At 35.1% G+C, this 26,373-nt stretch overlaps 1 protein-coding gene across 2 annotated transcripts in view; it reads right to left on the bottom strand.

Annotated features, from left to right (window-relative positions):
- The window catches only part of unc80 (unc80, NALCN channel complex subunit), a 310,307-nt gene that overhangs the window by 110,556 nt on the left and 173,378 nt on the right, over nucleotides 1-26,373 (bottom strand). For both annotated transcript variants that reach the window (XM_083128968.1, XM_083128960.1), the window contains 13 exons: nucleotides 24,224-24,411; nucleotides 22,197-22,345; nucleotides 21,171-21,291; nucleotides 19,841-20,003; nucleotides 18,210-18,333; nucleotides 16,803-16,918; nucleotides 13,241-13,431; nucleotides 10,421-10,636; nucleotides 8,487-8,622; nucleotides 7,636-7,896; nucleotides 6,420-6,508; nucleotides 3,516-3,678; nucleotides 1,104-1,303 (listed from right to left, as the gene is read on the bottom strand). In XM_083128968.1, coding sequence (XP_082985094.1) covers nucleotides 1,104-1,303; nucleotides 3,516-3,678; nucleotides 6,420-6,508; nucleotides 7,636-7,896; nucleotides 8,487-8,622; nucleotides 10,421-10,636; nucleotides 13,241-13,431; nucleotides 16,803-16,918; nucleotides 18,210-18,333; nucleotides 19,841-20,003; nucleotides 21,171-21,291; nucleotides 22,197-22,345; nucleotides 24,224-24,411 — 2,117 coding nt within the window. The remainder of the gene's footprint in view (nucleotides 1-1,103; nucleotides 1,304-3,515; nucleotides 3,679-6,419; nucleotides 6,509-7,635; nucleotides 7,897-8,486; nucleotides 8,623-10,420; nucleotides 10,637-13,240; nucleotides 13,432-16,802; nucleotides 16,919-18,209; nucleotides 18,334-19,840; nucleotides 20,004-21,170; nucleotides 21,292-22,196; nucleotides 22,346-24,223; nucleotides 24,412-26,373) is intronic.

A 26,373-nucleotide genomic window follows, 5' to 3' on the forward strand; every position in this document is an offset into this window, starting at 1 on the left:
CGCAATCATCCAACGGTGGTAACAGCATTCGAAGCCAAACACAATGTGTACAATGCATGTGCGATATTGGCTGCTAATGGCAACAGGTTGAATGTGAGGTGGACATGCGGCTACGAGATGCAGTCGAATGGCAAAGTCGAAGCATACAGCACAACAATGCTATAGTGCTAGTAGTGTTGACATCAAAACAAAGCAATAGCAGTCCTAAACAAAGAAAACATTGCATTATACCTATAGCATCAGTTGCCAAAGCTGACATTTTGGCAGAAAGGGATGCAAACAATTTCTGACAGTGAGAAGGAAGTGACAGATGACATATTAGCATTCTTGAAAGATACGTCAGAGAAATGTGGAGTATTCATATACTCTCGATTGTGATGACAATGTAGGCGGAGAGTGCAACGATGGCGCATTACAACTCCCAAGGAGTTTGCCTTTGATCTTGGTGATGTAAACTTTTGTGATCACTGTGGCACGCCATTTTTCATTCGTTGCTCATGGTGTTTTGGACGTTTTGTAAATGTCGATGACGTCCAATTTGTGAAGTGTCCCGCACTGTGGCCATGCAGTCTAAGGTGTCATGCTTCGAGCACTGGTTACGGGATACATGCAGGTTCGAGTCTCCTGGGAGAAGCGTAACAACTTTTCTCCTGAGATCCGGGCCTGTGTATGGGACCAATGGGTCACCCACTAACTTGAGGAAATTGGGGAGCTAGGAATGAGTAGTGTAACCCGTCATGAAAACCTACAATGACTGGGGGTTTGTCGTGCTGGCCACACATCACCCCGTAACTGGTTGAATGATGTCCTACCTTGGCAGGCGGGGGTGAGGTAGGCCCTGGCCCTCACGAGCTGTTGTGCCACGGCACAGTCCATATAAGGTTGCTCTCTGCACCTCCAGTACATTTACATTGTTCTCCTATGCACGTGGTGAGTCATTAGCAGCTGCGATTTTGCTCTCACCATGTTTCATGCTGATGCTTCAAATGGTGCCACTTTACATTGCACTTGCGACCTCGAAGTCAACAGCATGAAGTTACCAGAGCTTTATATTTTATTTTAAGGGACTGCCTATTTGTAAGAAAGAAGACAAGTAAACATACCTTTAGCCAAGGCATATTCTTAGTCACAGTTGAATCATCTGTGTCGTTACTATCACTAGGAGACTCTGGTGGCTGGTCATCGCTCAACACTCCTGGAGATTCCTCTCCACTAACCTCATGTTCTGCATGTTCTGATGTGTCACTTCTATCTGACAAGGAACTTACTTTCCTCTTCGATCGAATAGAATCAGCTCGTTTCACTGAAAGAAACATGGAATTTAAATTTTATATATTATACCAGGGATGGAAAGATATGAAATTGCTGCTAATATAAAAAAATCCCAACATAAAAATTATTGATACCACTAACAAATATTCTACTGATTTGATATAAAATTGCGAATGTTTCTTGAAGAACATGAATGGCCCATTAATAGAGGAATGCATATTTAATTTTTGACAAAAACACGAAATGTGAAATAACACATTGTAATGCTAATTTTTCATGTTTCTGAAAAGTGAGGTGCATTTTCCTACCCTGTTTTGTCACAAAATGAGCTGCAAAATGCGAAATAGACTCAAACACGAAATTTAGAGTTTATTTACAGACGCGACACTTTTTGAAGTCAGAATTATCCTGAGAGTTAGGAAAATTGGTTAATTCTGCTGTAAATATTTGAGAAGCAAAAATAGACCCCTTTATACAGGAATAAACTTAATAATTCTGGTAATGATTTAATGTGCTATTAGAAGGGATATGTTTATTTTCTGTAGTAAGTTAAGGTTTTTAAATCAAATTTGGCATTATATTCACATTTTTAAAACCAAAATTTCATTTTATATGCTGCTTTTTTCACTGCTTTAACAGCAAAATTTTATTATATTTACCGCTTTTGAACCTGAAATCGACTGTTTTTGTACTGAAATGTTGCTTTTTTATTTACCAAAAATATGTACCTCTACCCATTAATCTTCATAATTAATTTAAATGGGTATGTTGGATATCTGTCATGCCCACTTGTTATCTGCAGTGGGTCCAATGGATATATCTGTTCTCAACATTCTCTTGGCTCATATCTACTGCAGGGTGTCTACCAAAATAATAAATACAAAATTCTTGACATTTTCACGATTTTCTTGACCTTTTTTCAGTTTTAAAGTATATTTATTAAATCTCTACTTACGTAAATTTCGAAATTGCAATTAAGAAAATAAATATTTATTTAATGAAATACTCCTACAAAAAAGCCAGTTAAGACGAAAACTGAAGTTGTATTTAACAAGATAATTAGACTTGATTGATCCATTAATGCATCCTGGAATGCATTTGGCAGACTAGTAAGGCTTTGGCATCTAAACTCTCAGCCAGTATAATCTTATGTGGGGCTTGTGTTGTCGTTCCGAAATATTTGTAGTTGTCCCTTGATTCATCTTATCTGAGCACCATTCCTCCTCATCTTTGCGATTAGCCAAAAGGGGCAGAAAAGAGAAGTAAAATGAACAAAAAACAATCAATCAGTCATTGTGATAGCAATTTTAGTTCTTGACCTACAAGTTGATTTCTTTACTTTTTCTTGACTTTCATGACTGGTAGACAGCCTGTACTGTGTATGACGAGCTACGAACCGGTTTCTTTCACTATTGAATTAGTTCGCATTTCCGTCATGAGATGTCACCCTTCAGAAGCTCCCGAGTATAAATACTCTGGAGCTTGGTACAATCACCACAAGATGGAGATGCTGCTTCAATGTTGGAACTCTGCTATCTGTGTTTATCTTGCACTTGGAACCGAGGTGTGTGCCAATTTAGGAGCCAGCTTAGCATTTTTGTTGATTGATTTATTGAATTAGCTTATTATATATATAGGGTGTGATGATGAGAATAAGTGATGAAGGGACATTCACAAAGAACATCCATGCCCAGGCTTGGATTCGAACCTGGGATCTCTGGAGTCATAGCACACTGTGCCAGGGACCACTATATTACATACACATATATTACATATGAGAATACTTGTTATGAGGAAAATGTTGTATCATTAATTTGCTGAAAATTTTCGTTCTGATCCATCTTCAAGTTGCAATTTAATAAAAATGTAACCATTATTCACCTTTCAGCATCAAATTTCACTAAATATGCAAACATATAAGGTTTTTGCATACACAGGTATCCTGATATTATCTTCCTGAATTTTTCAATTTTACCACACTATGATATTTTTATCATGTCTGTAAAAGTTCTATAAGCAAGGTTTGTAAATGCTACAGACACAACTTACATTTACCTTATGAGATAACTAAACAAAAAATTAATAATAAATGAAAAACAAGTATGTGAAAGATTCCCGAGAAATAGGTCAGTTTGTTTATTTATAATAGTAACATAGTAATAAAATGTATGTAAACAAGTATGCATGCTTCTTCTGTTGATACACAGAGATAGTTTTAACAGAAGTTGAAAAAGGAATATTACTTAGATCACAGTCCGGTTCCTTCTCCTTTGCTGCACCTTTCTTCAACTTGAGGCTGCGTCTTTTGAAAGAGCCCGTGGCACCAGATGTCCCCCTTCGCAAGAGGAATGGTCGAGGTGGAGGCACTCTTCTTCCCTTTTTGTCATCTGCTTGTGCTTCTTCGCCCTGTTAGGTATTGAAAAATGTCATTTTTTTTTTCAGTTCCGTTTCAACAAATAATACAATATTAAATCATAACTGAGCAAAATAGACTGAATGAAACCAGACATGTATCTAGAAAGACTGAGGTCTAAACCAAGTGTCTCAAAAGAAAATAATAATAATCAGGCTTTGGTCTCGGGGTATGGGATGCACCTTGATTCAAGACTGCTGGGGAGAAGCATAACAACTTTTCTCCTGAGATTTCGGCCACTGTATGGGACTGGTGACCACCCACCATAGTGAGGAAATTGGGGAACTATGAATGAGTAACGTAACCCGATCATGGCAACCTACAACAATGACAGGGGGTTTGTCGTGCTGACCACATGTCACCCCATAACTGGTTAGATGATTGCCCACCCCTTCTGAGGAATGCTGGAGTGAGGCTGGCAGTCTGTAGGTAGGCCATGGCCCTCAAGAGCTGTTGCGCCATGGGTTATTTTTATAATATAATATAACAATATTAATTAAAATGTTACTGTCATTTATAGATTTATTCATGATAATATCTAAGTTAATTAATATTGCATTGTTATTATTGGATGAACAGGTAATAAAGAATGGTATAAGAATAGAGAAATAACATAACATATTCATTATCAAGCTTACATGTAGTTAAGTCCACCAAAATTTGTATAAAAACAAGAAAATTAATGTCAAAATGATAAAAAATTGAATATTTATTGAATAACAAAAAAAAAAGGTTGAATTGATAAAAGTAAAGTTCCTGATTAATATTTCATGCATATTATTATAAGTAGCAGTATGCATAAACCTTCTTTGATACTATTCTTCAAAACCATATGATCCCAATCTAATCCTTGCCTTCTAATAAGTTCGAAAGAAATAAATAACAGTCAATTAACAAGAAATGCTAAACAGGCATATTTTCATTATTTAATTTTAGAACTTGTTACATCTTTTAAAGGGGGAGTGTGGACCCCCTGAATGCATCCTTGATTTTACATTTATTGCATTATGCATCGATCCCAGTGCAACGAAGCATTAAAAATATTTTTAAGGAACACATTTCCTGACTTCTAGTGAACTACTTGTAATCAAGGTACCACCATAATCAGTGTCAACCAGTGAATTTGCAGTCTGAGAAGTCTCTAAATTACTTTCTGAAGACTTGCAAGAAAGCTTGTACCATTGGTCTAACCTTCAATTACTTGTTAAGTAATACTGACATAAATTTTGTTTACCCGTAACTGAACATTTAACAATTGCATGTCATGCTTCTTCACTTTATGGTTAATAATTGTTTACACTTGAGTCGGTCACATTATAAATTGTGTTCAAAACTTGATCACACCCTTCTTTGATATCATTTGTCAAAAGATTTTTCAGTTCCATGGAAATTTCTTTTCTTTTTTTAAAAAAAATCTGTTGTAGCTAAACTGAATTCTGCTATTTTGTATCTTTGTGATTATAAAAATTACTTAAAATGTACTATGTAATGTGAATTTTTTTACCAATATGAACGAAGTGCCAAGATAAAATCTACATATACCAATCACTACTAACTGTTGTTTCTTTCCAGTTTAAAATGGCTTTTGCTGTACTGCAAATTTCAATAAATAAATAAATAAAATAAATAAATGTAAAATTTCCTACATACAATGATGAAAATCTACCGTACCAGTCAGTTAGGGAGATAAAATGAAAAAGGATCTAGTGAAAGAATGAACATGTCAAAGTAATGTGATAAATAGGAACACAATCAGGAAACTACAAAAGTTGTTCACAAGACCTATTTTAAGAAATGAGAGGTCTTGTTACCTTAGTTACCGATCATAACTCACATTTCTAAGGGAAATATATTTCTATATGTACCCAAGTAACCACCACCATTGGGCCAACGTCACTTTTTATGTGGGAAAGGTTGGCTTTATGTCGGTTGGCAAATCGACGTTGGTCTTACGTTGGGACAAAGGTGGTCCCAACGTTTGCTCAACCATGGAAACGTGAGTCAAAATCAGTTTTAAAAACAAATTTTTAAGGCTAAGACAACTTTCAGGAGAATGCTGAAAATTCTATAGTGTAAAATAAGTGACATGTAACAGTGTTTCTTTTCGAATATTTCAGTCACAGCACATACTGGAAATATAATATATTTTTAATGAAAGTAGAAGGTATTTTTAATTTGCAGTCACTCACCAGTCCTTTGTCAGCCACTATGGATGACATATGTGTTGGGAATTGCTTATTGTTTGTCTCTTTTGCTGTAGTAGAACAAGAACATTCTTATAGGTATTATTGTGAAGGTGGTTAAGCAATGTTTATGTGCAGACTAAATTCCATGAAAGGTAAGTAAACTTTAGAAGGTTTTTGTGCCATCACTTGAAGGTATGGTGCCTTGAAAACAATGATACCACGTGACTGAGAAAGTGCTGTGTATTTTTTTTATTTTCATAAATAACTTGAACTATTGTTTACATTTGGCCTCACAATAAATTATGTATATATATCAGAAAACAAATCTATCCATTCTTTAGTTTTCATTACATTGGGCCAATGTAAAACCATACGTTGGGCCAACGTAAAAACATACGTAAAAACATACGTTGGCCCAACATTGGAACCACGGCCAAAATTACCGTTGGCCAATGATATGTTCTTGCATTGGGCCAACCATTTTCAGTACAGTTGGCCCAACCACTTTTGGTTACTTCGGTAATTGAAATGTGTGAATATTGCTGTACCTGGGCAGTGACAGTTGTATTGCTGCTTCCTTCAGACTCATTGTCTGGTTCATGCAAAACAAAACTTATCTTCCTCTCTCCTTGAACACCTGTGAATAAATAATTATGTTAGTACAAATCACATGGTAAGACAAATGTACTTTATTTGTATGGAAGTACAGCAAAAAGATTCTATCTTTTCCTTCTCTTCATGTTTTTTCTTGAAGAGGATGACAAGAGTTTATTTATTTATTAAACACTAGAGGCAAATGCCCAGTTACAGTGCTTTGAGGTATTGTATGAAAGTACAAGCCCAAATTTGGTCCATACAAGGATATAAGGAAAGAAAATTAACAAGATTACAGCGTTGTACAGAGTTGAATCAAATAATCAAATGTACGACAAGGATGATCATGTCTAAAACTTCGTTGTTGGCACTGATACTTCTAAAAACAAATTACAATAAGGCATGATTTTTTTTTCTTGTAATTTCAATTTGAAATCTATTTAAATTAATTTGAAATCAATTTAAAATAGAAATAATAATTTCTATAATTATAGAAATATTTTACATTTTGTATATTAGAGACCATTTTATGTACTTTTATTATTGGAAAGAAGAAGTTGAATTTGCTAATTGTTTTTTGTTTTCTTAAAATCAACTTTCTGATGTTATATTTTGCACTCTAAGTTTTTATTTCTGGGGCTATTTAATACTGAAGGGAAAAAGTCAGGGAAGTCCATTTTCTGTCATAAGTGAGGTAGTGGTGTAATTAGATGAAAGATGAAGAAACCATATCGCTGAGGCATCATTTCATTTTTTGAAACATATGTTTTTCTACCTTTCCATTTACATATCCCGTAAGGTAAAATTTCATTTTTCCGGAGTTTGATGAAAGTTGACTTACTTGTTCCCCCCCCCCCCCTCACTCTCAAATGAGAAAAAAAGTATGGATTTGAAAAGCACAAATGGTTTTGTAGATACAAAAATAAATAAAATACAATTGGAAAATTTACAAGGGGTTAGTGAGCACGTTTGTGCAAGTAATAGTTAGTGTTCTGTGGTTAATCAACCATTACGTAGGGTTGGTTTCAATTCTTATACAACTAACAATTTTGTGATTTTGTTCATTTTGGTTATCTTACAAGTAAATGTCAGTAATGAATTTAAATATTAACAAGTTTTATTCAAGAAAAACAAACAGTGTGATCATGTTCCAATATGAACTGAACTCACCCCCCTCTCGTTCCCCAGCAATGGACTGAAGACTTTGAGCTGAGGTCTGCGAGTGTCCCATGGATGACAATGCCATGCTCCAGCGTCGGTTGGCTTCTCGGCTGCATGTCCAAGGAACAGGCTTCTCCCTCGTGGAGAGCCTGGTTGATTTTGGCAAGGTCTGGTAGGTCTCCCTCAGGAAAGCCGTTATCTCAAAGAGAAGCACACACGCAACCATTCTCAGAGCAATCGGACAGTCGGAGCCATAAAGATTAACACTTGCTGTTGAAAGGGACAAGATAGTGTAAGTCAGATGGTTCATATATGCACCAATAAAATTCTAATTACATAAACATACACTTCATTCTGTGTTAACGTGGTCCCAGGTTTGATACCCGGTGGAGGCACATAGTGGTTCAGTTCCCACTGTCCAGTCCCGATGACCTTTTCTGTGCATAAAGTGGACATTCACAATTGTAATGCTCATCTTAGGTGATTTGAAAGGGAGAAAGTGGACCTCCCTGATGGCATAGTGGTATCATCGAATGATCCCAAGTTCAATACCCGGTGGATGTACTTAATGGTTCAGATCTCACTTTAAATTGTAGGCACAGTTTCGATTAGCCCATGTGTGCATAAAGTGGACATATAACAACAACTCAAAGGGTGATACTGCATTTTCTACTATATTTTTTCATGAAATGATGCAAAATTACATAGAAAAAGTTAAATGTATAGATTAATTGTGGACATAACACATTTCTGTGTCTGTCAATTCCACAGCTTTGGACCAGTAACTGAATAAATTTAAATAGATACTGATATAAATAGCAGCTGTGGAACTAATCTATGTAGTATTGCAGACTATGTACCTTCATCTAGAAAATCCTCTTCCTCATCGGCCATTAGTAGATCCTTCTGTCTGTTCTCCTCTGTCACCATGGAAACCACATTGCTAACATGTTGCTTGTCTTCTTCCATCATCTCCTCCAACCTAGCACCTAGGGCCTACAGACACAAAAATATGTCATGTGAAATATTCAACAACCACCAATGATTAGAGGCATGCATATTTCGTTTTTGATGAAAACACGAAATGTGAAGTAACATGTTGTAATGTTAATTTTTCAATTTTCTGAAAGGTGTCACGAAATGATGCGAAATGCAAAATAGGCTCTTAAACACGAAATTTAGAGTTTATTTACCGATGCGACACTTTCTGAAGTTTGAATTATCCTGTGAGATGCAATTCACGGAAAAATTTATTAATCTGCTGTCAATATTTGAGAAGCAAAATTGGACCCCTCTATACAGAAATAAACTTAATACTCTGGTAACTACATAAATGTTCTATTAGAAGGGATATATTTATTTTGTATTATAATTGCAGTTTTTAAATCAAATTTAGGATTATATTCACAATTTTAAAACCAAAATGTCCTTTCATATATCTCTTTTATCAGACTTTTCATTTATATAACACCAAAATTTTATTTTATTTACTGCTTTTGAACCCAAAATTGACTGTTTCTGTACCAAAATTTTGCTTTTTTTATGTACCAAAAATATGTGCCTCTACCAATGATTCATTTAGACTGAATTCAATACATTTTATTCTTGATAATTTTAAAGAGGACTGTAAGTTTAAATCAAATCACCATTGGCCTTCATCATGAGCAGACTAAAAATTATGGCCACCTTGCAATATCATAGCGTCAACAAGTTAAAGGGCGGTAGAAAGAATACCTGATTTATAAACAACATTTTTCTCTTAAAGATATTGCTTTTATCTTCGTACAAGATTGTAAGATGGCCGTAGTTTTTAGCACGCTCTTGATGAAGGACTGGTACACTGCAGATATGAAATTGCTACACAATCATAAAATTAAGAATAAGATGTAACATCCCACTACATAATTGGATTTTCACTCACAATACCTGGGTTTCAACTAGGGCCCAATACCAATGTATTGGCGATACTAGAGTATCAATCAGAAATTATTGGTTAGATTTTATTTACCGATACTGCTAACACAATTCTGAAGTTTTGGTCTATTACGAAGTCGCCAAAAATGTCATGCTACACTTTCACAAGTCCAACTATTCTGGATATTATGCAAATTCAGAGTTTCCATTTATTTTGCAGCAATATTGTGTGAAAAAAATATTTTGAGATTACATAACAGGTATTTTAATTATTGTAGATTAGGCACACACAGGAGATGTCTCAGTGGTTTGAGCAATGGAATGGTACGCTGAAAATTTCTACGTAGTACATCTCCTGTGTGTGCCTAATCTACAATAATTAACATCTCTACGGTGGGAGGAACCAGGCAACGTCGAAGTCTACTGTGTTTCAAAGGCAACCGATCCTGTTGCAGTAGCACTGGCAGAGATGATTCCATGAAGGTAAAACAGCGATAGCGAAAAATCAGGCGAGGCTAGGCCGGCTCGGTAGTTCAGTGGTTAGAGCAATGGCACGGTGTGCCAGAGATCCAGGTTCGAGTCCTCGTCGTGCCTGCATTTTTCAATGAAAATTTCTACATAGGTATTTTAATATTCCATAGTAATTCATCAATATTTTGAAGCAAAACAGTAATTTGATGCTTTTAATTAGAATGAAATAATCACCCACTAAAATTAATAAATATTTTGAAAAACTTTTTTAATTTTTAAAATTATATAGCACCACTATTCGTATTAGTGGGAACTAATAAAGAGTAACAATCTGGGTATTTGTTCAAAGTGAAATGAGTTCAGCTCTGGAACAAGGTGCAATAATTTCAGGTATCTTAAGTATACCTACCTCAGCCCACTGATAAAACATCTTCCCGGCTGTTCTTTGGAGGATATGAGTTCTCCTCATTCCAGATGGTGTTCCTCTATTTGACAAAGGACCAGAGGGACGGAAAATGGGGAAGTTCAGCTTCATCCATGTAGGCCACTGGCCTTTGTTGCAGCAGTGAACAAAGTATGCACACTCCAAAAACAATGCTGCTCTGGAAACTACAGGAGCATTAGGCTGGGGAAAGAAGAAAAAAACATGTCATTGAAGATAGTGATCATGTGACAAGCATACACAAAGCAGAATCATCATAAATTTTGTTAACACTATTAATTAAAACATTTTATATCTACTGTTTCTAAAATAGAGTTTGTTGTAGGCGGTGTTTAATAATAAATTGTTATAAATACGGAGAAACTAGTACTCACTTTTATCCGCGAAGCTGTTTTTTCTTCTTTTTCGATTAATTTCAGTGGCCACTGAACGAGGATGGTGGCAGTGGCCACTGAAATTAATCGAAAAAGAAGAAAAAACAGCTTCGCGGATAAAAGTGAGTACTAGTTTCTCCGTATTTATATACTACCGCGTCTCTCTTTTCCCAATCATAAATAAATTGTTGTTGCGAAAATAATTGTTGTTAACGTGTGAGCTAAGTACATATTACCAATGACACTTGCCTTGAAAGCAAATTTTCTTTTACAAAGTTTGAAACTTAAAACTGGTCAAAAGTGATTGATTGATTGATTTGGTTTATTTTACTTCACTTCTCTGCCACTTTTGGCTAATCGTAAAGATGAAGATGAGTGATGATATGATTAAAATGGGACAATTGCAAAGAGCAACCCATACCCAGGCTGCGATTCAAACCCAGGACCTCTGGTCTGCATTTGTGAGTCTCTGGCATCTGGACTCACAGCCAGTATAATCTTATGTGAAGTTCATGTTGTTGTCACCCTATATTTGTGATTGTTCCTTCATCCATCTTATCCCTGCTGGCAATTTCTACTGTTTTCAGTAGACAATTTCTACTGTTTTCAAATGACTTCTACTGTGTACTGTGAAATGTACTGAAATCCTATTGTTAGAGGCACATATTTTTGGTAAATAAATAAAATGAAATTTCGCTGTTATAGGGGGGTGAAAAAGTGCCATATAAAATGATATTTTGGTGTTAAAAAATGTGAATATAATCCCAAATTTGACTTAAAAACTGCACTTACGACACAAAATAAACATATCCCTTCTAATAGCACATTAAATCATTACCAGAATATTAAGTTTATTCCTGTATAAAGGGGTCCATTTTTGCTTCTCAAATATTTACAGCAGAATTAATCAATTTTTCGTGAATTGCGTAACTCACAGGATACTTCAGATGTCAGAAAGTGTCATGTCGGTATATAAAGGGTAAATTTTGTGTTTAAGAGTCTATTTTGCATTTTGCAGTTTATCTCGCATCATTTCGTGACAAAAAACGGTAGGAAAATGCACCTCACACCATTCAGAAATGTGAAAAATTAACATTAGAATGTGTTATTTCACATTTCGTGTTTTCATCAAAAACTAAATATGCATGCCTCTACCTATTTTAGATCAACTATACAGCTACTGTACTCTACAGTAAGTCTCCTGTACTGAAAAAACAATGTATATAATAATGCATAATACTTGCTACCATATATTATAAAATCATTTATTTACTCCAAGAATAGACAAATTAATTCTTGACACCATATTTTCAGTGATTTTGAAGTGAATTAGAAAAACAGTACATGAACTGAATTTCTACTATTTTTCTGATGAATACTACTGATGTCAGATATATCTTAATGAATAAGTTACTACAATTCTATCTTAAGAAATAACTCAACCTTAAAGTAGCTAGTAGTTTGAATACATGATCATATCAGTTGATTTTTTTTTCACCTTAGAATTTCCATGGTTATTATTATATCTGTATAATGCTATTGCTGAAAGGAGCCATGTTTTGATCAACATAGTCAACAGTGTTTGCTTGTTTTGGTTTATTAAGCATTGAGGGTCAGGTCTTCATTTAAACTAATTTTTTGCTGTTTTCGTGTGGTTATAGGAAGAACAATATGTCAATTTATGTATAAAAGAGTATGTTTTTCAATTGTCTACATGTGTGTTAACCACAATGAAGCTACACACTTAAAAACGTGTTAACTTTACTTGATTTCTTTGTTGTGTGAATGCATTTCTAAGTAGCAAGTTCCACATGCTTTACCATACAATTATTTTAGTTGTTTATACGATTTCGCCAGTGCATTTTCAGTTGTATAGATAAGAAAATTTTCATTACTGACAAGAGTACTGTTTTCAGAAAGCAATATACTGAACACAACAAAAGATATTAGTTGTACAATTATATTACTGAAAACATTAAGAGTACAGTTCAACTACTTAAGATAGAAGAAACAGTTAGACTAACAAAAACAGTAGAAAACATTATCAATCCAGTTTAGCTACTGAAAACAGTACACACAGTTGGGCTACTGCAAACAGTAGAAGACAGTAGCATTACAGTTCATCTACTGAAAACAGTAGATGTTTCAAAACACCCATTGATCTTCTGAAAACAGTAGACAGAATTTTCAGTACGGATATTACTACCATTGATCCTCGTTTTCGCGATTAGCTAAAGGGGCAGAAAAGTGAAGTAAAGTAAACTAAATCAATGAGTCTAACCAAAAATTCTTGACCACAAGTATAATATCTTGACTACAAGTATAATATCTTGACTTTTTATTGATTTCTTGACCTATTAGTTGATTACTTTTTCTTGACACCTTGATAGTGAAAATAAACAACGCTACTTACCAAGTCCAACGTGGCAGCAAGTAAATGTGGGTCCGGAACAGAACCAGGCTGGCAAGTCTCCAGGAGAAAGGAAAACCTCTGCATACCTCTCCGGACAGGAAGCAGAGGAACCAGCTTCCTCTCCTTCAGGACCACGAACTCTGATTCTCGTGACATGTCCCCAAACTCCATCGAGTTCCTTCTGCTTAGATCTGGAACATAATTTTGCGAGTTAACTAAGTTTGTTTCACAGGTGCATAAATGTTGTAAAGAAAATGATGGTTAGAGTTATAATTTTTTCCTATGTGAAATGTGAAAACTTCATATTCGTCAGAATTTCTTGAAATATATTTATTATGTGGCCGCGGTGGCTCAGTCGGTAACGCGTCTGACTACCATGCTAAAGGTCCCGGGTTCGATCCCCGGCCGGTTCAAATCCGGGAACTTTTCTAACGGTGGAAGCGGCCCCGGCGCCCACCCAGCGTCGAATAACATGGGTACCTGGAGGAAACCCTGGGGGGTAAAGGCGGTCAGGGGCGTGATGCTGATCACATCACCCCCACTCACGACCGGATCAAGAAAGTGTGGGGCGTTACCCCCACACCCCCTATACACCTTCATGGTGTGGTGCTATGCACAGGGGAACACTTTACCTTTTTTTTTACCTTTTTATATTATTTTTTTTGGTGTTATCATTTACCTGGCAAGGCTTCACAGTGAAATCACAGTGTCATGAGTTCAATTCCCAGTGGAGAAAAAAGTGGTTCGGAATCTTCTTTTAACTGTTTATTCAGTCCCGATTACCTTATCTGAGGGTAAAGTAGGCAATCACAACTGAAGTAGCATGTATTGTGACATTGTTTCGTATCGTACCCAAGGTAAAAGTGAGCTGTTATCCTTAGCTTAACAGGAAGCAGACAAAGGAATGCTTAATAAGAAATTACGCAAACACTAGAGGGCAGTCGATGAGTGTTGATGGTGAGAGATGGGGGTCGAGGAGAGCGGATAGTGAGGAGAACCTTTGGAACTTAGGGACACTTTTTGGACAGTGAGGAGCAAGATGAGTGAAATCTGACAGGGAGGTCAGATGTGTGACAATTGCCATTATTGAAAGGACAATCTGTGGGAATAATCGTCATCCAAACGAAATGGGAGGTAACTAAGATCCTGTCCATATCGATTCAGTCGTGGAGAGTATAAAACCCATTTCTAGTTCAAGTCAATTCCATTGCCATTCCTTTGAACGTTATCTCTCGCACATCTTGCTTTTAGGCCAAGCGAGTAATAACTTTCAGGAGATGACTGATGAATAGCTACATCACCCAAGAGACAACTTAGGGTCTCTGGTTCGATCCCGATGTAGTATTAAAACTACGTTACGGTTTGTTGTCAATTACCATTGATGCAAATTTTGCTTTCCTCGGGCAGACAATTAAGCTTCCCAACTGTTTGTCATCCATTTTGGGAGATTACAACAGTGTTTTATCAAATGTTTTTAGCTTTTTGCGAAGAGCCGGACTCTTCCACTGTCTGTGAGAGAGCTTTTAGTTTTGTCTTACTTTTTAATGTGTTGTGTTTGTCTTTACAACCTTACACTTTTCACTTTTCTCAAGGGACTTTTTACACCCAGTTTTAAATCTTTAAGTAAGAATTTTAGATAAAGGGATATTTCCCCGTACACATGCAAGGGTGCAAAATGGCTTAATGTATGGACACACCCAACAATTTTAATTCAATCAATCAATCCTAATGGGATCCATTGTCTAATTTATTATTTATCTATTGCTACACAGGGCCTCCCTGATGGCTTAGTGGTAACATCATCACTTGTAATCAAGGGCTCCTGGATAAAATACCTGGTGTAGGCATATGGCAATGGTTCTATTCCCTGTAAACTAAACTGTAGTATTTTGTAGTCATAGACAAAATTTAAGGTCTGGAAGGTAATAATAATAAATAAAATAATAATAAATTGTCTTTATTCAGCGGGCAAGGTTCAGCCAAGGGCTGCTCTGCTACCTAACCCTTGTCAATATGATAATACATATGATAATCCATAAGTTTATATAACTTATGGAGCAGTAAGCTAAACTTAAAAAAAAAAAAATGAAGAAAGAAAAACATACATAGGAATTAGTTGCATACAAAAAAAAAAGTATAACTAGAAATACAAAAGACAATAGTAATAATAATACAATAATACAATTCCTTATGGTGAGTGACTTGATGCCTTCAGTATGTGCTGCCATTGTTCCATTAACAGCAGATCTTTTATTTTACCTTTGAAATTTAATGGGTTGTTTACACTAGCAATATTTGCAGGCAATGCATTCCATGCTTTGGGAGCTGAAAAGGAGAAAGATGATTTGTAGGCCATAGTAGAGTGATTGGGTAAATCGAAGTTGTTCCGCTTACGGGTAACATACTGATGGATTTCCCTACGGGAATGCATCTTCTCAAACAGGTACTGTGGTTTACCTTCTGTCAGTATGCGGTGTATGAAACAGAGATAGTGCAACTTCCTTCTGTTTGCCATGGTAAGAACCTGATTATTATTTAAGAATGGAAGAATATGATCGGATCTTTTTGCTTGAAAAATGTATCGGAAGCACGCATTTTGCACCATTTGTATTTTTTTACTGAGCTTTTGTGAGAGTTGAGGGCTGTAAACATTATCACAATAGTCGAACAATGGGTAGATTAATGCTTGGATGAGTCTTAGCTTGCATTCCGCAGGAAGGAAGTCACAGAAACGATTCAGATTCCTAATTGTTCCATAAGCTTTCCTACATTGCGTCTTTACATGTTCTGTCCAATCAAAAATTTCGTCAAAAATCAGACCAAGATTTTTAGCAGTGTTATTCCTGACAATGAGCAAATTGTTTATTTTGAGCTCGATCTTAATATTTTTAATTAACGACCTTGAATAATTAGAACCAATGATTATGAAAGTGGATTTTTCTGGATTTATTTTAAGACCATTAGATACACACCAGTTACTGACAATGTTCAAGTCAGAATTTAGTGACTGAAGCTTATGTTCCAATGAAGCGTAATGATCTGAGAAATATAATGGGTATCGTCTACGTAAAAATGTGGAGTGAAGAATTTTTAGGAGGGGGCCTAATATCGATCCTGCTTTCAGCGTTATAGGTTGAGACAAGTGAGATGGTGAATTATGTAATACGACCCTTTGACGTCTGTTAAATAGATATGTTTGAAACCAGTTTAATGTTGAAGGAGAAAACTTGTAATATTTAAGTTTGGCTAATAATAAATCATGCTGCACCGTGTCAAAAGCCTTACTGAGATCCAGAAGTACTAAAATAGTGACTTGCTGTTTATCAATAGCATAGAGAATATCATCTACAACTTTAGCAAGAGCAGTAACAAACTAATTAATTTTAAAAACCGAGCTTCCATGTCGAAAGGGTTAAATTACCACAGAATACTGATGATAAAAAATTGGGTCAAAAACTCAAATCATTTAAAATAGTGCATTTTCGACTTACTGTTTTAACTGAAAAGGAAAATGAAAAAGCAGCTCAATATATTTAAGGCAGTAAACAAAATATTTACTTACAGCTTCCAGGTGCTTCCTCAGTGCTGCCATCTCTCTTTTTGCCTTTTCCAAAACCAAATTTGTTGAAGTGATCTCCCATTCTCCGCTTGGCCTTTTGAAGTGTTTGGCCAACATGACTGTAAGATATGGATTTGACATATGACATAGAATCAGATACTATGGCAATATATACAACATCAAGTTTATTATTGTATAGGCATTATAATACAAGTAATAATCCATGGTGTAACAGCCCGTAAGGGCAAGTGTCTACCTACAGACTGCCCACCTCACTCCCATCAGGGGTGGCAGATTATCCAACTAGTTAAGGGGTGATGTGTGGTCATGACAAACCGTCAGTCATTGTTGTACGTTTTCTATGACTGGGTTATGCTACTCATTCGTAACTCCCCAATTTCCGATCCCATACACAAGCCGAAATCTCAGAAAAGTTATGCTTCCCCAGGAGACTCGAACATGTGTGCGTCCCACAGCCGGAGCCCAAAACACCTTAGACCACACTACCGTGGTGCGGGACATATGGGCATTAGGGGCACATATTTTTGGTAAATAAAAAAAGGAAAATTTCAGTACAAAAACAGTCAATTTCGGGTTCAAAAGCGGTAAATAAAATGAAATTTCAGTTATAACGGCGAAAAAGCAGCATATAAAATTAAATTTTGGTTTTCAAAATGTGAATATAATCCCAAATTGATTTTAAAACTGCACTATTACACAAAATAAACATATCCCTTCTAATAGCATGTTAAATAATTACCAGAATATTAAGTTTATTCCTGTCCATTTTTGTTTCTCAAATGTTTGCAGCAGAATTATTCAATTTTCCGTGAATTGCATATCTCACAGGATAATTTAGACTTCAGAAAGTGTCGCGTCTGTATATAATTGGTAAATTTCGTGTTTAAGAGCCTAATTTGGAATTTTCGAGTTCATTTCGGATCATTTCCTGACAAAACAGGGTAGGAAAATGTACCTCACACCTTTCAGAGAGATGAAAAATTAACATTAAAATGTGTTATTTCACATTTAGTGTTCTAGTCAAAAACTAAATATGCATGCCTCTAGGCATTATATAAAAGGTTTTTTATTGTTGTTTTTTTTTTTTTTTATCTAAAGCTATCTCCAGATTTATTTCTCATTAACAGTGCTGAGCTAATGCTGATGTATGAGTAACAGTCAGCAGTTACTAGTTAAAATAATACACACAATAAACAATAGCGTGTTCAAAATGTGCATTTTAGTGTTTGGGCAGGACCTTGAAATGTGTGTATTTTTAAGTTGTTTCTTTATATCTTGTATGATTTTGTGTGTTCCATGCAGTTTTTGAATGTATATTTTATGTGTCAAGTAGATCTTTTCATGTAATTTCCTAACTTTGATCAAAGCACAAACCAACCACCAACTTACCTTGCACTTCCCTTCTGGGTGATTCTATTTGGGAATCTTGCAAAGGAACTCTCCACAGGAGAATCTATGCCATTGTAACTGTCAGTCGAGCCAGGTTTGTTTACTTCACTCTTGAACCAGTTCACTATAAACAAATAAATAAATAAAATAAAGTCAAATAAAAACAAAAAGGATATTGTGTGATGAACAGCATTACGTAATAGTATATAAACTCTGATCCTAGTTTTTTTGAAATTTGAATATTCCTGGAATTAGCGAATGTGAAGCAAACTTTTGAGGTTAATAAATAATGTTTCTATGATTAGCTGGAAATTTTAAGAAAGAAAATGCAGCATATGTTCTGATAATCCCAAACTGTTATGTTACCATGGCAATGTCAATGTTGCCAAATACATAAACGTCACACAACTTATTACAGATTTAAAAAAAAAATTGTTATACAACTTTATACATTAACGGAATAAACAAATTTGAAGTTTAAAACAGATATGAATGACTTATTTTAAATTTACAATGAAAACATAAGGAACACCAACATAAGAAGCAAAAAAGCTTGTGCTGTAATTGAGAACATTTACAAAACTCTTTATAATTAGCTGCATTACTGCATGAATAATTTGTAAAAAAAACTACGATCCTTCTGTGATACAAGTGTCTATATTCTCAATGCATTTTTTTTCAACAGATGTACCAGTTATCAATTTATCTCTTGAAAAAGATAATCATTATTTTTATTCATTTTGCTTCAATAAAAATACCATAGTCTGAAAAAATCATATGTTCACAGCCGACAGATATTGTTTCTCACTTACGAATACAAATACCAAGATACCAAGTACATTAGAATAAATAAAGAAAATGAAAAAGTCCTCTAAAAGCATTGGAAATCTCTATATATGATATATATAAACATGTATGTATGTGTATATGTGTGTGTTTGTATGTTCAGCAATAACTCTCGAACACCTGGAGCGATTTCAACCAAACTTGGTACACATATCACTTGCAATCTGGAAAGAAATACTGTGGGGGCAAGACACCCCCGGCACCCCTAGTGGTGGGGGTAGGAAGGGGACATAAAATAGCATTCTGTTGCCTGGCATTTTTGTGTCATATCCTGCAAGTTATGCTTACTGCAACACAGAACATCGAAGTTGGTTGCCTACACAGAAGGTGCGATATTGCTATCCTCAAGCTATTTCAACACATATCACTTACAATCTGAAAAGAAATACTGTGGGGGTAAGACACCCCTGGCACTCCTAGGGGTGGGGGTGAGAAGGGGGTGACATGTAAAAATAATTGAAAATGACCGATATTAGTGTGGAATCCATAGTTTTCAGGGTCACTAAGATGAATAGTCACACTCTCAATGCCGTTCAACTCCAAGTTCATTTTACACTATAGTTAGAATTCATTATTTTCCTGTCTAATAGAAGACTGGGATAAATAAATAACCGGGCAATGCCAGGCAATCAGCTAGTGTTATATCAATATCACACCACTCTAAAAACATGCCAGAAAAAAAATCTTCAAATTTAAAAATTAATCTTACACAAGATATTTTATTTATAACTTTCTTTCACATCAGGGGAAAATAAACCATGCCATTCATCAACTCTGAAACTTACCAATCTGAAAGCGAGATGACTTCCGGGTTTTCATGCTTGGGCCAGAGTCATTTTTCAAATTCTTCTCACTGTGGCGAGGAGTGAGAATATAATGCTTTCTTCTACCTGCTGGACTTTGACTAGTTTTCGTTAAGTCCTCGCTTTCCTCAGTCTCCAACAAACTCTGCAATGCAACACCACAAAATACTTCATTCATTTTACATCCTTCATTATTATTAGTCAGGGTAAATTTTGTGTAGAGTATTCTGATGACATTACATATTGTTAATTTAAACTGGACAACTTCTACTAAAAAATAACAATCTAATAAGTTGTTTTATTCTATATTTTTAAGCACCAAATGTGTTGAAAGTAATTAAAAAAACACAATTTGCATTATTTTGCAATTTTGAATGCATAAAAGATGTCAGAACATTCACATACATAAACCATTTTATTTGCAACAATTAAAATTTTTCTGTTTTTTTTTTTTTTTTGTGTGTTTGAGAAAAATCACAGTCCCTAGTAATGGATAGTATTGCTGTTGGCTCTCACCTAGAAATAAAGCATTAACAATACTTGGTAAACAATTCCTCATATATTTCATTTATATTTATGATACTTGAGTTACAGAGGAGACAAAACAATTAAAATGACATTCAATGGGTTGCATGAATAAAACTGAGCACCTGCCCATTTCTCCAACTTTTTGCAGCAAGTAATCCATATCACATTAACCCTTTCTGCATGAGTGACGGGCATAGCCCATTGTACAATTTCTGTCCAATAAGATGAGCGACAGGCATAGCCCATTGTTCACTATAAAATTACATTATGAATAAACGATGGGCTATAATCGCACCATGCCTCTTGTGCATGAGTGTTATAACCACCTATTTCAAATTCCAAGCACTAGATATCAAGTTTTTCACTACTGAATTTTACTTGTACTTGTGTTGAATTAAGTTGCACTTTTGTTTATATTCTTGAAAATAGCATTTAATAATTTATATCCACATTGTGGAAATTTCTTACGATGATTCCGGTTAGAACTTTTTAGTTAGTTACGATTTGTATACTAATAGAAAATTGTTCAGAAAATTCCACACTTATGGGGTTAATAAAATTGTTCACACAGGGAACATGTTAAGGATGTGTATATGAATGTAAGTCATAGTTGAGAAGTTGTTAGGTTGGAAACTATGCAAGGGAGTATCTTATTCTTACAAAGATGGAGCATTGCTCTGCCACCAAGGTCATGCACATTTTTATTAATACAACCAAAGTAATACAGCTAAGCATGCAATTTACTCCAAGCATGCATTTTAGATGTTAGAAAGTGAAAGCATACAGCACAAGTAGACGAAGTGCTTCTTTTCTTCACAAGGAACTTGCGCCCACCCTTGTCATCCATGATGTAACAACCACCTTGGAACTCTGGTTGTTCATCGCCCTCCGACTGCTGCATGTGCCTATTGAGAGAGCATTTGGGCATGTTAGTAATTGTTAAGTTGTTAGGTGTTAGGATCAGATGAAACAGATTTAAAAACTTACTACAAATTCTGCCAGATAAGACAAATGGCCTCCTGTCCTGTAAAAAAATTACACATGACATAAAGTATTATATTTCATTTAATAGTTTTGTAAAACAATGCACAATTTGATAATCATTTATTGAACAATCCTTATAAAACCAAACAGCATTATTTCAACAGTACATACAATAGCAGTATTATAAATTTAAGCCATATTTAACATAATGCACCTTATTATTTTAAAAAAACTTCCTTTTTCACAATTAAAATAACAATGAAAACTTTCATCTGCATTAAACAAGAAAATGTATTCTGCAAATCAAAATAACACATACAAATATAGCAAGAAGCTATTTATTAAAAGCAGCCTCTACAAAATTATTAATTTGTATGCTATATTTTTCACTAGATGCTTCACAACAATATGCACGTTCTCTAGAGATGGAGTCATATATGTAAGGCAAACATCAAGAATAATTGGAAAGAGATGGCATGAATGCGATTTAGTAATTACAAATTCAGACTTGTCAGTTCACATCTTTCAGGAAACAAATGATTAAAAAAAAAGTAACAGATATAGATTTATATGTATGGGAAAATCATTCAGTGCAAAAAGACATGAAGAAATTAATTCACTTTTTCACGTGTGGGTGATGTCATCACCTCCGAAATTACTGCAACTAAAAAGGCCAAGAAACTTCGTACAAAAGTAAGATTTTGAATTGCCTGATATTTAGGATTTGCAATTAAATTGACCCTTGCAACTACCATGTGCCTGGATTAGAAAGAAAACTAGGCACTATGTTTTGACTTATTGGTATCGTGCAAACAATTGCAATTACCTTATCACCCTTGTTGTTTGAGTGTCTGGTTGCTTCTTGTGTGGCCTACTTGCAGAATCAAGTAGGCCACTGAGTGCCACACGCCTAAAAACACCTCCATGAGCCTCTTTAATATATGTCATCAGCTGACGAACATCACAATACAAAGCCTGAGAGAGAAAGGAACGGATGCATAAGTTAAGACAAAACATAAGATAAGTAACAAAACTAAGGCTGAGCCAATGCCAATATACCAGTGATATCGGAAAGTATAGGTTGGAATTCATCTACCGATACCAGCCAATACTTTCCCGACATTTTGGTCTCTCACAGGGTCTGAAGAAATGCCACGTAACACTTTTGCAGAGTCTAATTACCTGCAAATAATGCAAAACTCAAAGTTTATTGTTACTTTGCACCAATTTTACGCAAAAAAACTGTATTTTGTGATTACATAACATCTGTTTTAATATTCTGATGTAATTCTTGAATATTTTAAAGCGCTTCTCTTGGTAAATTGATGCATATGATTGGAGAAGAATATTTACATGCCAATATTGATCAATATTTTGAAAATTTTTAATTATTCCAATTTTCAAGTATCGGTATCTGTATTGATGGGAATCTGTAAGAGTATCAGTATCGATATCGGTTCAAGGTGGTATCGGCTCAGCCCTAAAAAAAATATATCATTTCGTAACTTCTGTTTTAGTGTAAGTAAAATATTTTAATATTAAGAATACTGAATTCTAAATTCACCAAACCAAATAAAAAATTATATTTGTTAAAACACTAGAATAACACACAAACAGCTCAATGAAAAATGCTTAGGAGTTCTTCCGAGCTTTCGACTCCTTCACGGAATCATCTTCAGGGTTGGTCGAGGGAAGACGGAGTGGATGCAGTTGTAGTTCCACTGGTGTTACTTAATGTGTCTCAGACAGATGTGTCTCCGTGAAGGAGTCGAAAGCTCGAAAGAAATCCTAAGTGTTTTTCATCGTGCTGTATGTGTGTTATTCTAGTGTTTTAACAAATATGTTGCCGGCACGTGACGTAAGAAGTTTTCTACTGTCATAAAAAACTACATTTCGCTTCTGAAATTCTGCAAGACCAACAAATAGGAGGGGGTGGCTTAACAGTTCTTGCCCAGACTTCCTTCTGAAAATATGTGTAATTTTGTCAATTTGCCAATTTGCAGGATGATAACACCATTTGTTTCACTGTTTTAAGTCATTGGAAGAACCATGATGGAGAAAAATGTGGAAAAGTATTAACTTTTTGCAACACAATGCTCCCTCACAAAAGGCAGGGAAGACACTGGCTGTCGAAGGTTTTCAGGTTTCGGTGCATAGACCATCCACCCTAATTGCCAGATCTTGCCCTGTCGGACAATTACCTATTACAAGACAAAGAAATGTTATAAAAATAAAATGTTGAGTAATGAAAGTGGATTTAAAAGTTGATTAATATGATATAAATTATCCTCATTAGCAGTTCGTTAAACAGTCTGTTGTCAACAAACTGGGAGGTATGTCAAATGTTCTGATTACTACCCATGGAGTATACTATGGCTATGCTGTAAACGCAGCTCCAACTTGTTTGTCATAGAAAAGAGCTAGGTATTAAGACATTTCCTTTGCAAAATCAAGGTGAATCACATATTTTTTATTTCTAATTGATTGATTGATTTGGTTAATTTTAATTCGGATTTCTGCCACTTTTGGCTAATCATGAAGATGAGGATAAGTGATGATATGTTGAAATTGATGAAGGGACACTTACAATGAACACCAATGCCCCAGCTGAGATTGAAACTTGGGACTTTTGATGTTGTAGATGTTTTCATTTATAAAACCAATAAGAAAGTAGCAAAAGTCTATTAAGTTAAGGTATATTTGTGGAAAAACTATCAAATAAAACAACATGAACTTAGAATATGTTATGCTAAAGTATTATTACACATTCATGTAAATAGCTTATGTGCTTTAAACCATTACCAATTCAACCTCTCTTATTGCTACTTCCTTACGGACTATGAAATGACTCACCATATTTTCCTGAGTTTTTAATTCCTTGATGGATGCCACCAGCCTACTGACCAAAGTCTTGAATATGTTGGCCATCATTTGTCCTTCAATTCCCCGACTCCCTCCACCCCCTAATCCAGCTCCGAAATTTGTGGCGTAGCCTCCTTGGGTTACCATGTCTGGAGATTTGCTGGCACTTCGCTTCTGATCTGATTTGAAAAAAAGAAAGACATTTTCAACTAGAAATAATGCAAACCACTATTAAAACTGTAATTGGTGGTCAGTTTTTCACTACAATTTCTAGCACGCAGTGTTAATTGGACATTATCCATAGTTATTGATATACCAGATATGAAAGGAAAATTATAATATAAAAAGTAGGGATGGGACCGATTAATCGGTACTCTATCGGTATCGGCCAATATAGACATATCGGTGTATCGGTAAAATTACCAATTAATTTACCGATCCAATATATCGAATATATGATATATATATATATGTATCTTATAATTTAGTGCAAAATTCTGCCATTTTGTTATAATTTTTATGGATAATCTCGATGCCCTACTTTCTAAAAAAGTAAATGTCTAAATATTCAACACTTGTTTTGCACTGCAGTCACCTCGAAACACACATTTGTTAAGGAGATCAATGAACATTTCAGGTTCTTCATGTACCATATCTAATTTTATATCGGATCGGTAAAATATCAGTATCGGTAAATTTTATATTGGTACTTTATCGGTATCGGCCAAAATTTCATATCGGACCATCAAAAAGCTTTGAAGTCAATGACTATGAGGGTCATTATATTTAATTTGATTTGCTTTTAATATCAAAATGTATTACTTTAACTATAAAAGAGGAAACTTTTAATAATGTTCAGTTACTATTTTCATCATAACTCTCACATGTTCTTTTTCAGGGTGCGTGCCAAAATAGCAAATCCAAAATTCATGACCTTTCCTTCTTTTTCCTTGTCCTTTTTTCCCTTTCTCTTAACATATATTTAATCGCGCCCTAGTTATTTAATTGTGCTCTACTTAGGGATAGTTGGAAATTAAGAAAATAGATATTTTTTTCAATGAAAAAGCCCTATGATGAAAACTGAAGCTGCACTATTTAGACTTGCTTTAATTATTATTAATGCATGTAAAAATTAATGCTTCAGACTTCACCCTGGATGGAGAATGGCCACATTCCTTTACTTAATATTTTCGCAAAACTTCATGCATGTAAGAATGTAACTCTTAAGAAACAAGGTGATAAAATCTTAACCACAACTCAATACAATCTTAGATTTCCAAATATTCAATTTTATCAAATCCCAGTACAGGTATATAACAATGTAAATTCATTATACTGTAAAAACTAGCAAAAATTATTGACCTTAAGCATAATTTCTTGACTTTTTCTCGACTTTCTTGACCTACCTGTTGATTTCTCGACTGGTAGACACCCTGTTTTTACAACACAATTTTAGACACAGCTGTTAGGCAAAGTTTTGACAGATGGTTTCCTTCATTTGATTTTTTTTTTATTTAGTGTCACTATGATGAGGGTGAAAATGATGAAGTGACACTCACAAAGAACACCCATGCCCAGGCCATGATTCGTACTCAGGACCCAGGTTAGTTACAGTATGTAACATTGTTATTCGTACACACAGAATTTCCGAGGAAAAAATGTCATATCTACTAGTAAATATAATTATTTTCATATGTACCTGGAAATTAATGTTAATGAATGTTTCACCAACAAATGTCAATAAAAATGTATGTTTAAAGTGTATAAACAGAGCATATAATTTGTGTGAAAAGAGAAAAACACGCTGTTTCATGCAACATTGTTATTCGTACAGGCAAGAGTTTCAATCTTCCTCACATACAGCACCACCGCTATTCGGGTGATTTCATGCAGTTTGCAACCCACACCCATAGTTAGAGATGTTCCAAGAAAACCAAAAGAGCGACTGTTGAATAAACGTGATGAACACTTTATTTTCAAAAAAAGTGCAAGAAAACCCTGGACTAAGTGTTCCTCAGTTACGACCGTTAGTAGAAAATGTTGCTGGCAAGATGATGTCCGATCAAACTGTCCGACGTGCCTTGTGGAAGCATGGATATCATGGCAGAATACCACGAAAGAGGCCGTATGTAAATAAGGTG

The sequence above is a fragment of the Lepisma saccharinum genome, chromosome 1 (genome assembly GCF_977018435.1).
Source record: "Lepisma saccharinum chromosome 1, izLepSacc3.1, whole genome shotgun sequence".
Lineage (NCBI taxonomy): Eukaryota > Metazoa > Arthropoda > Insecta > Zygentoma > Lepismatidae > Lepisma > Lepisma saccharinum.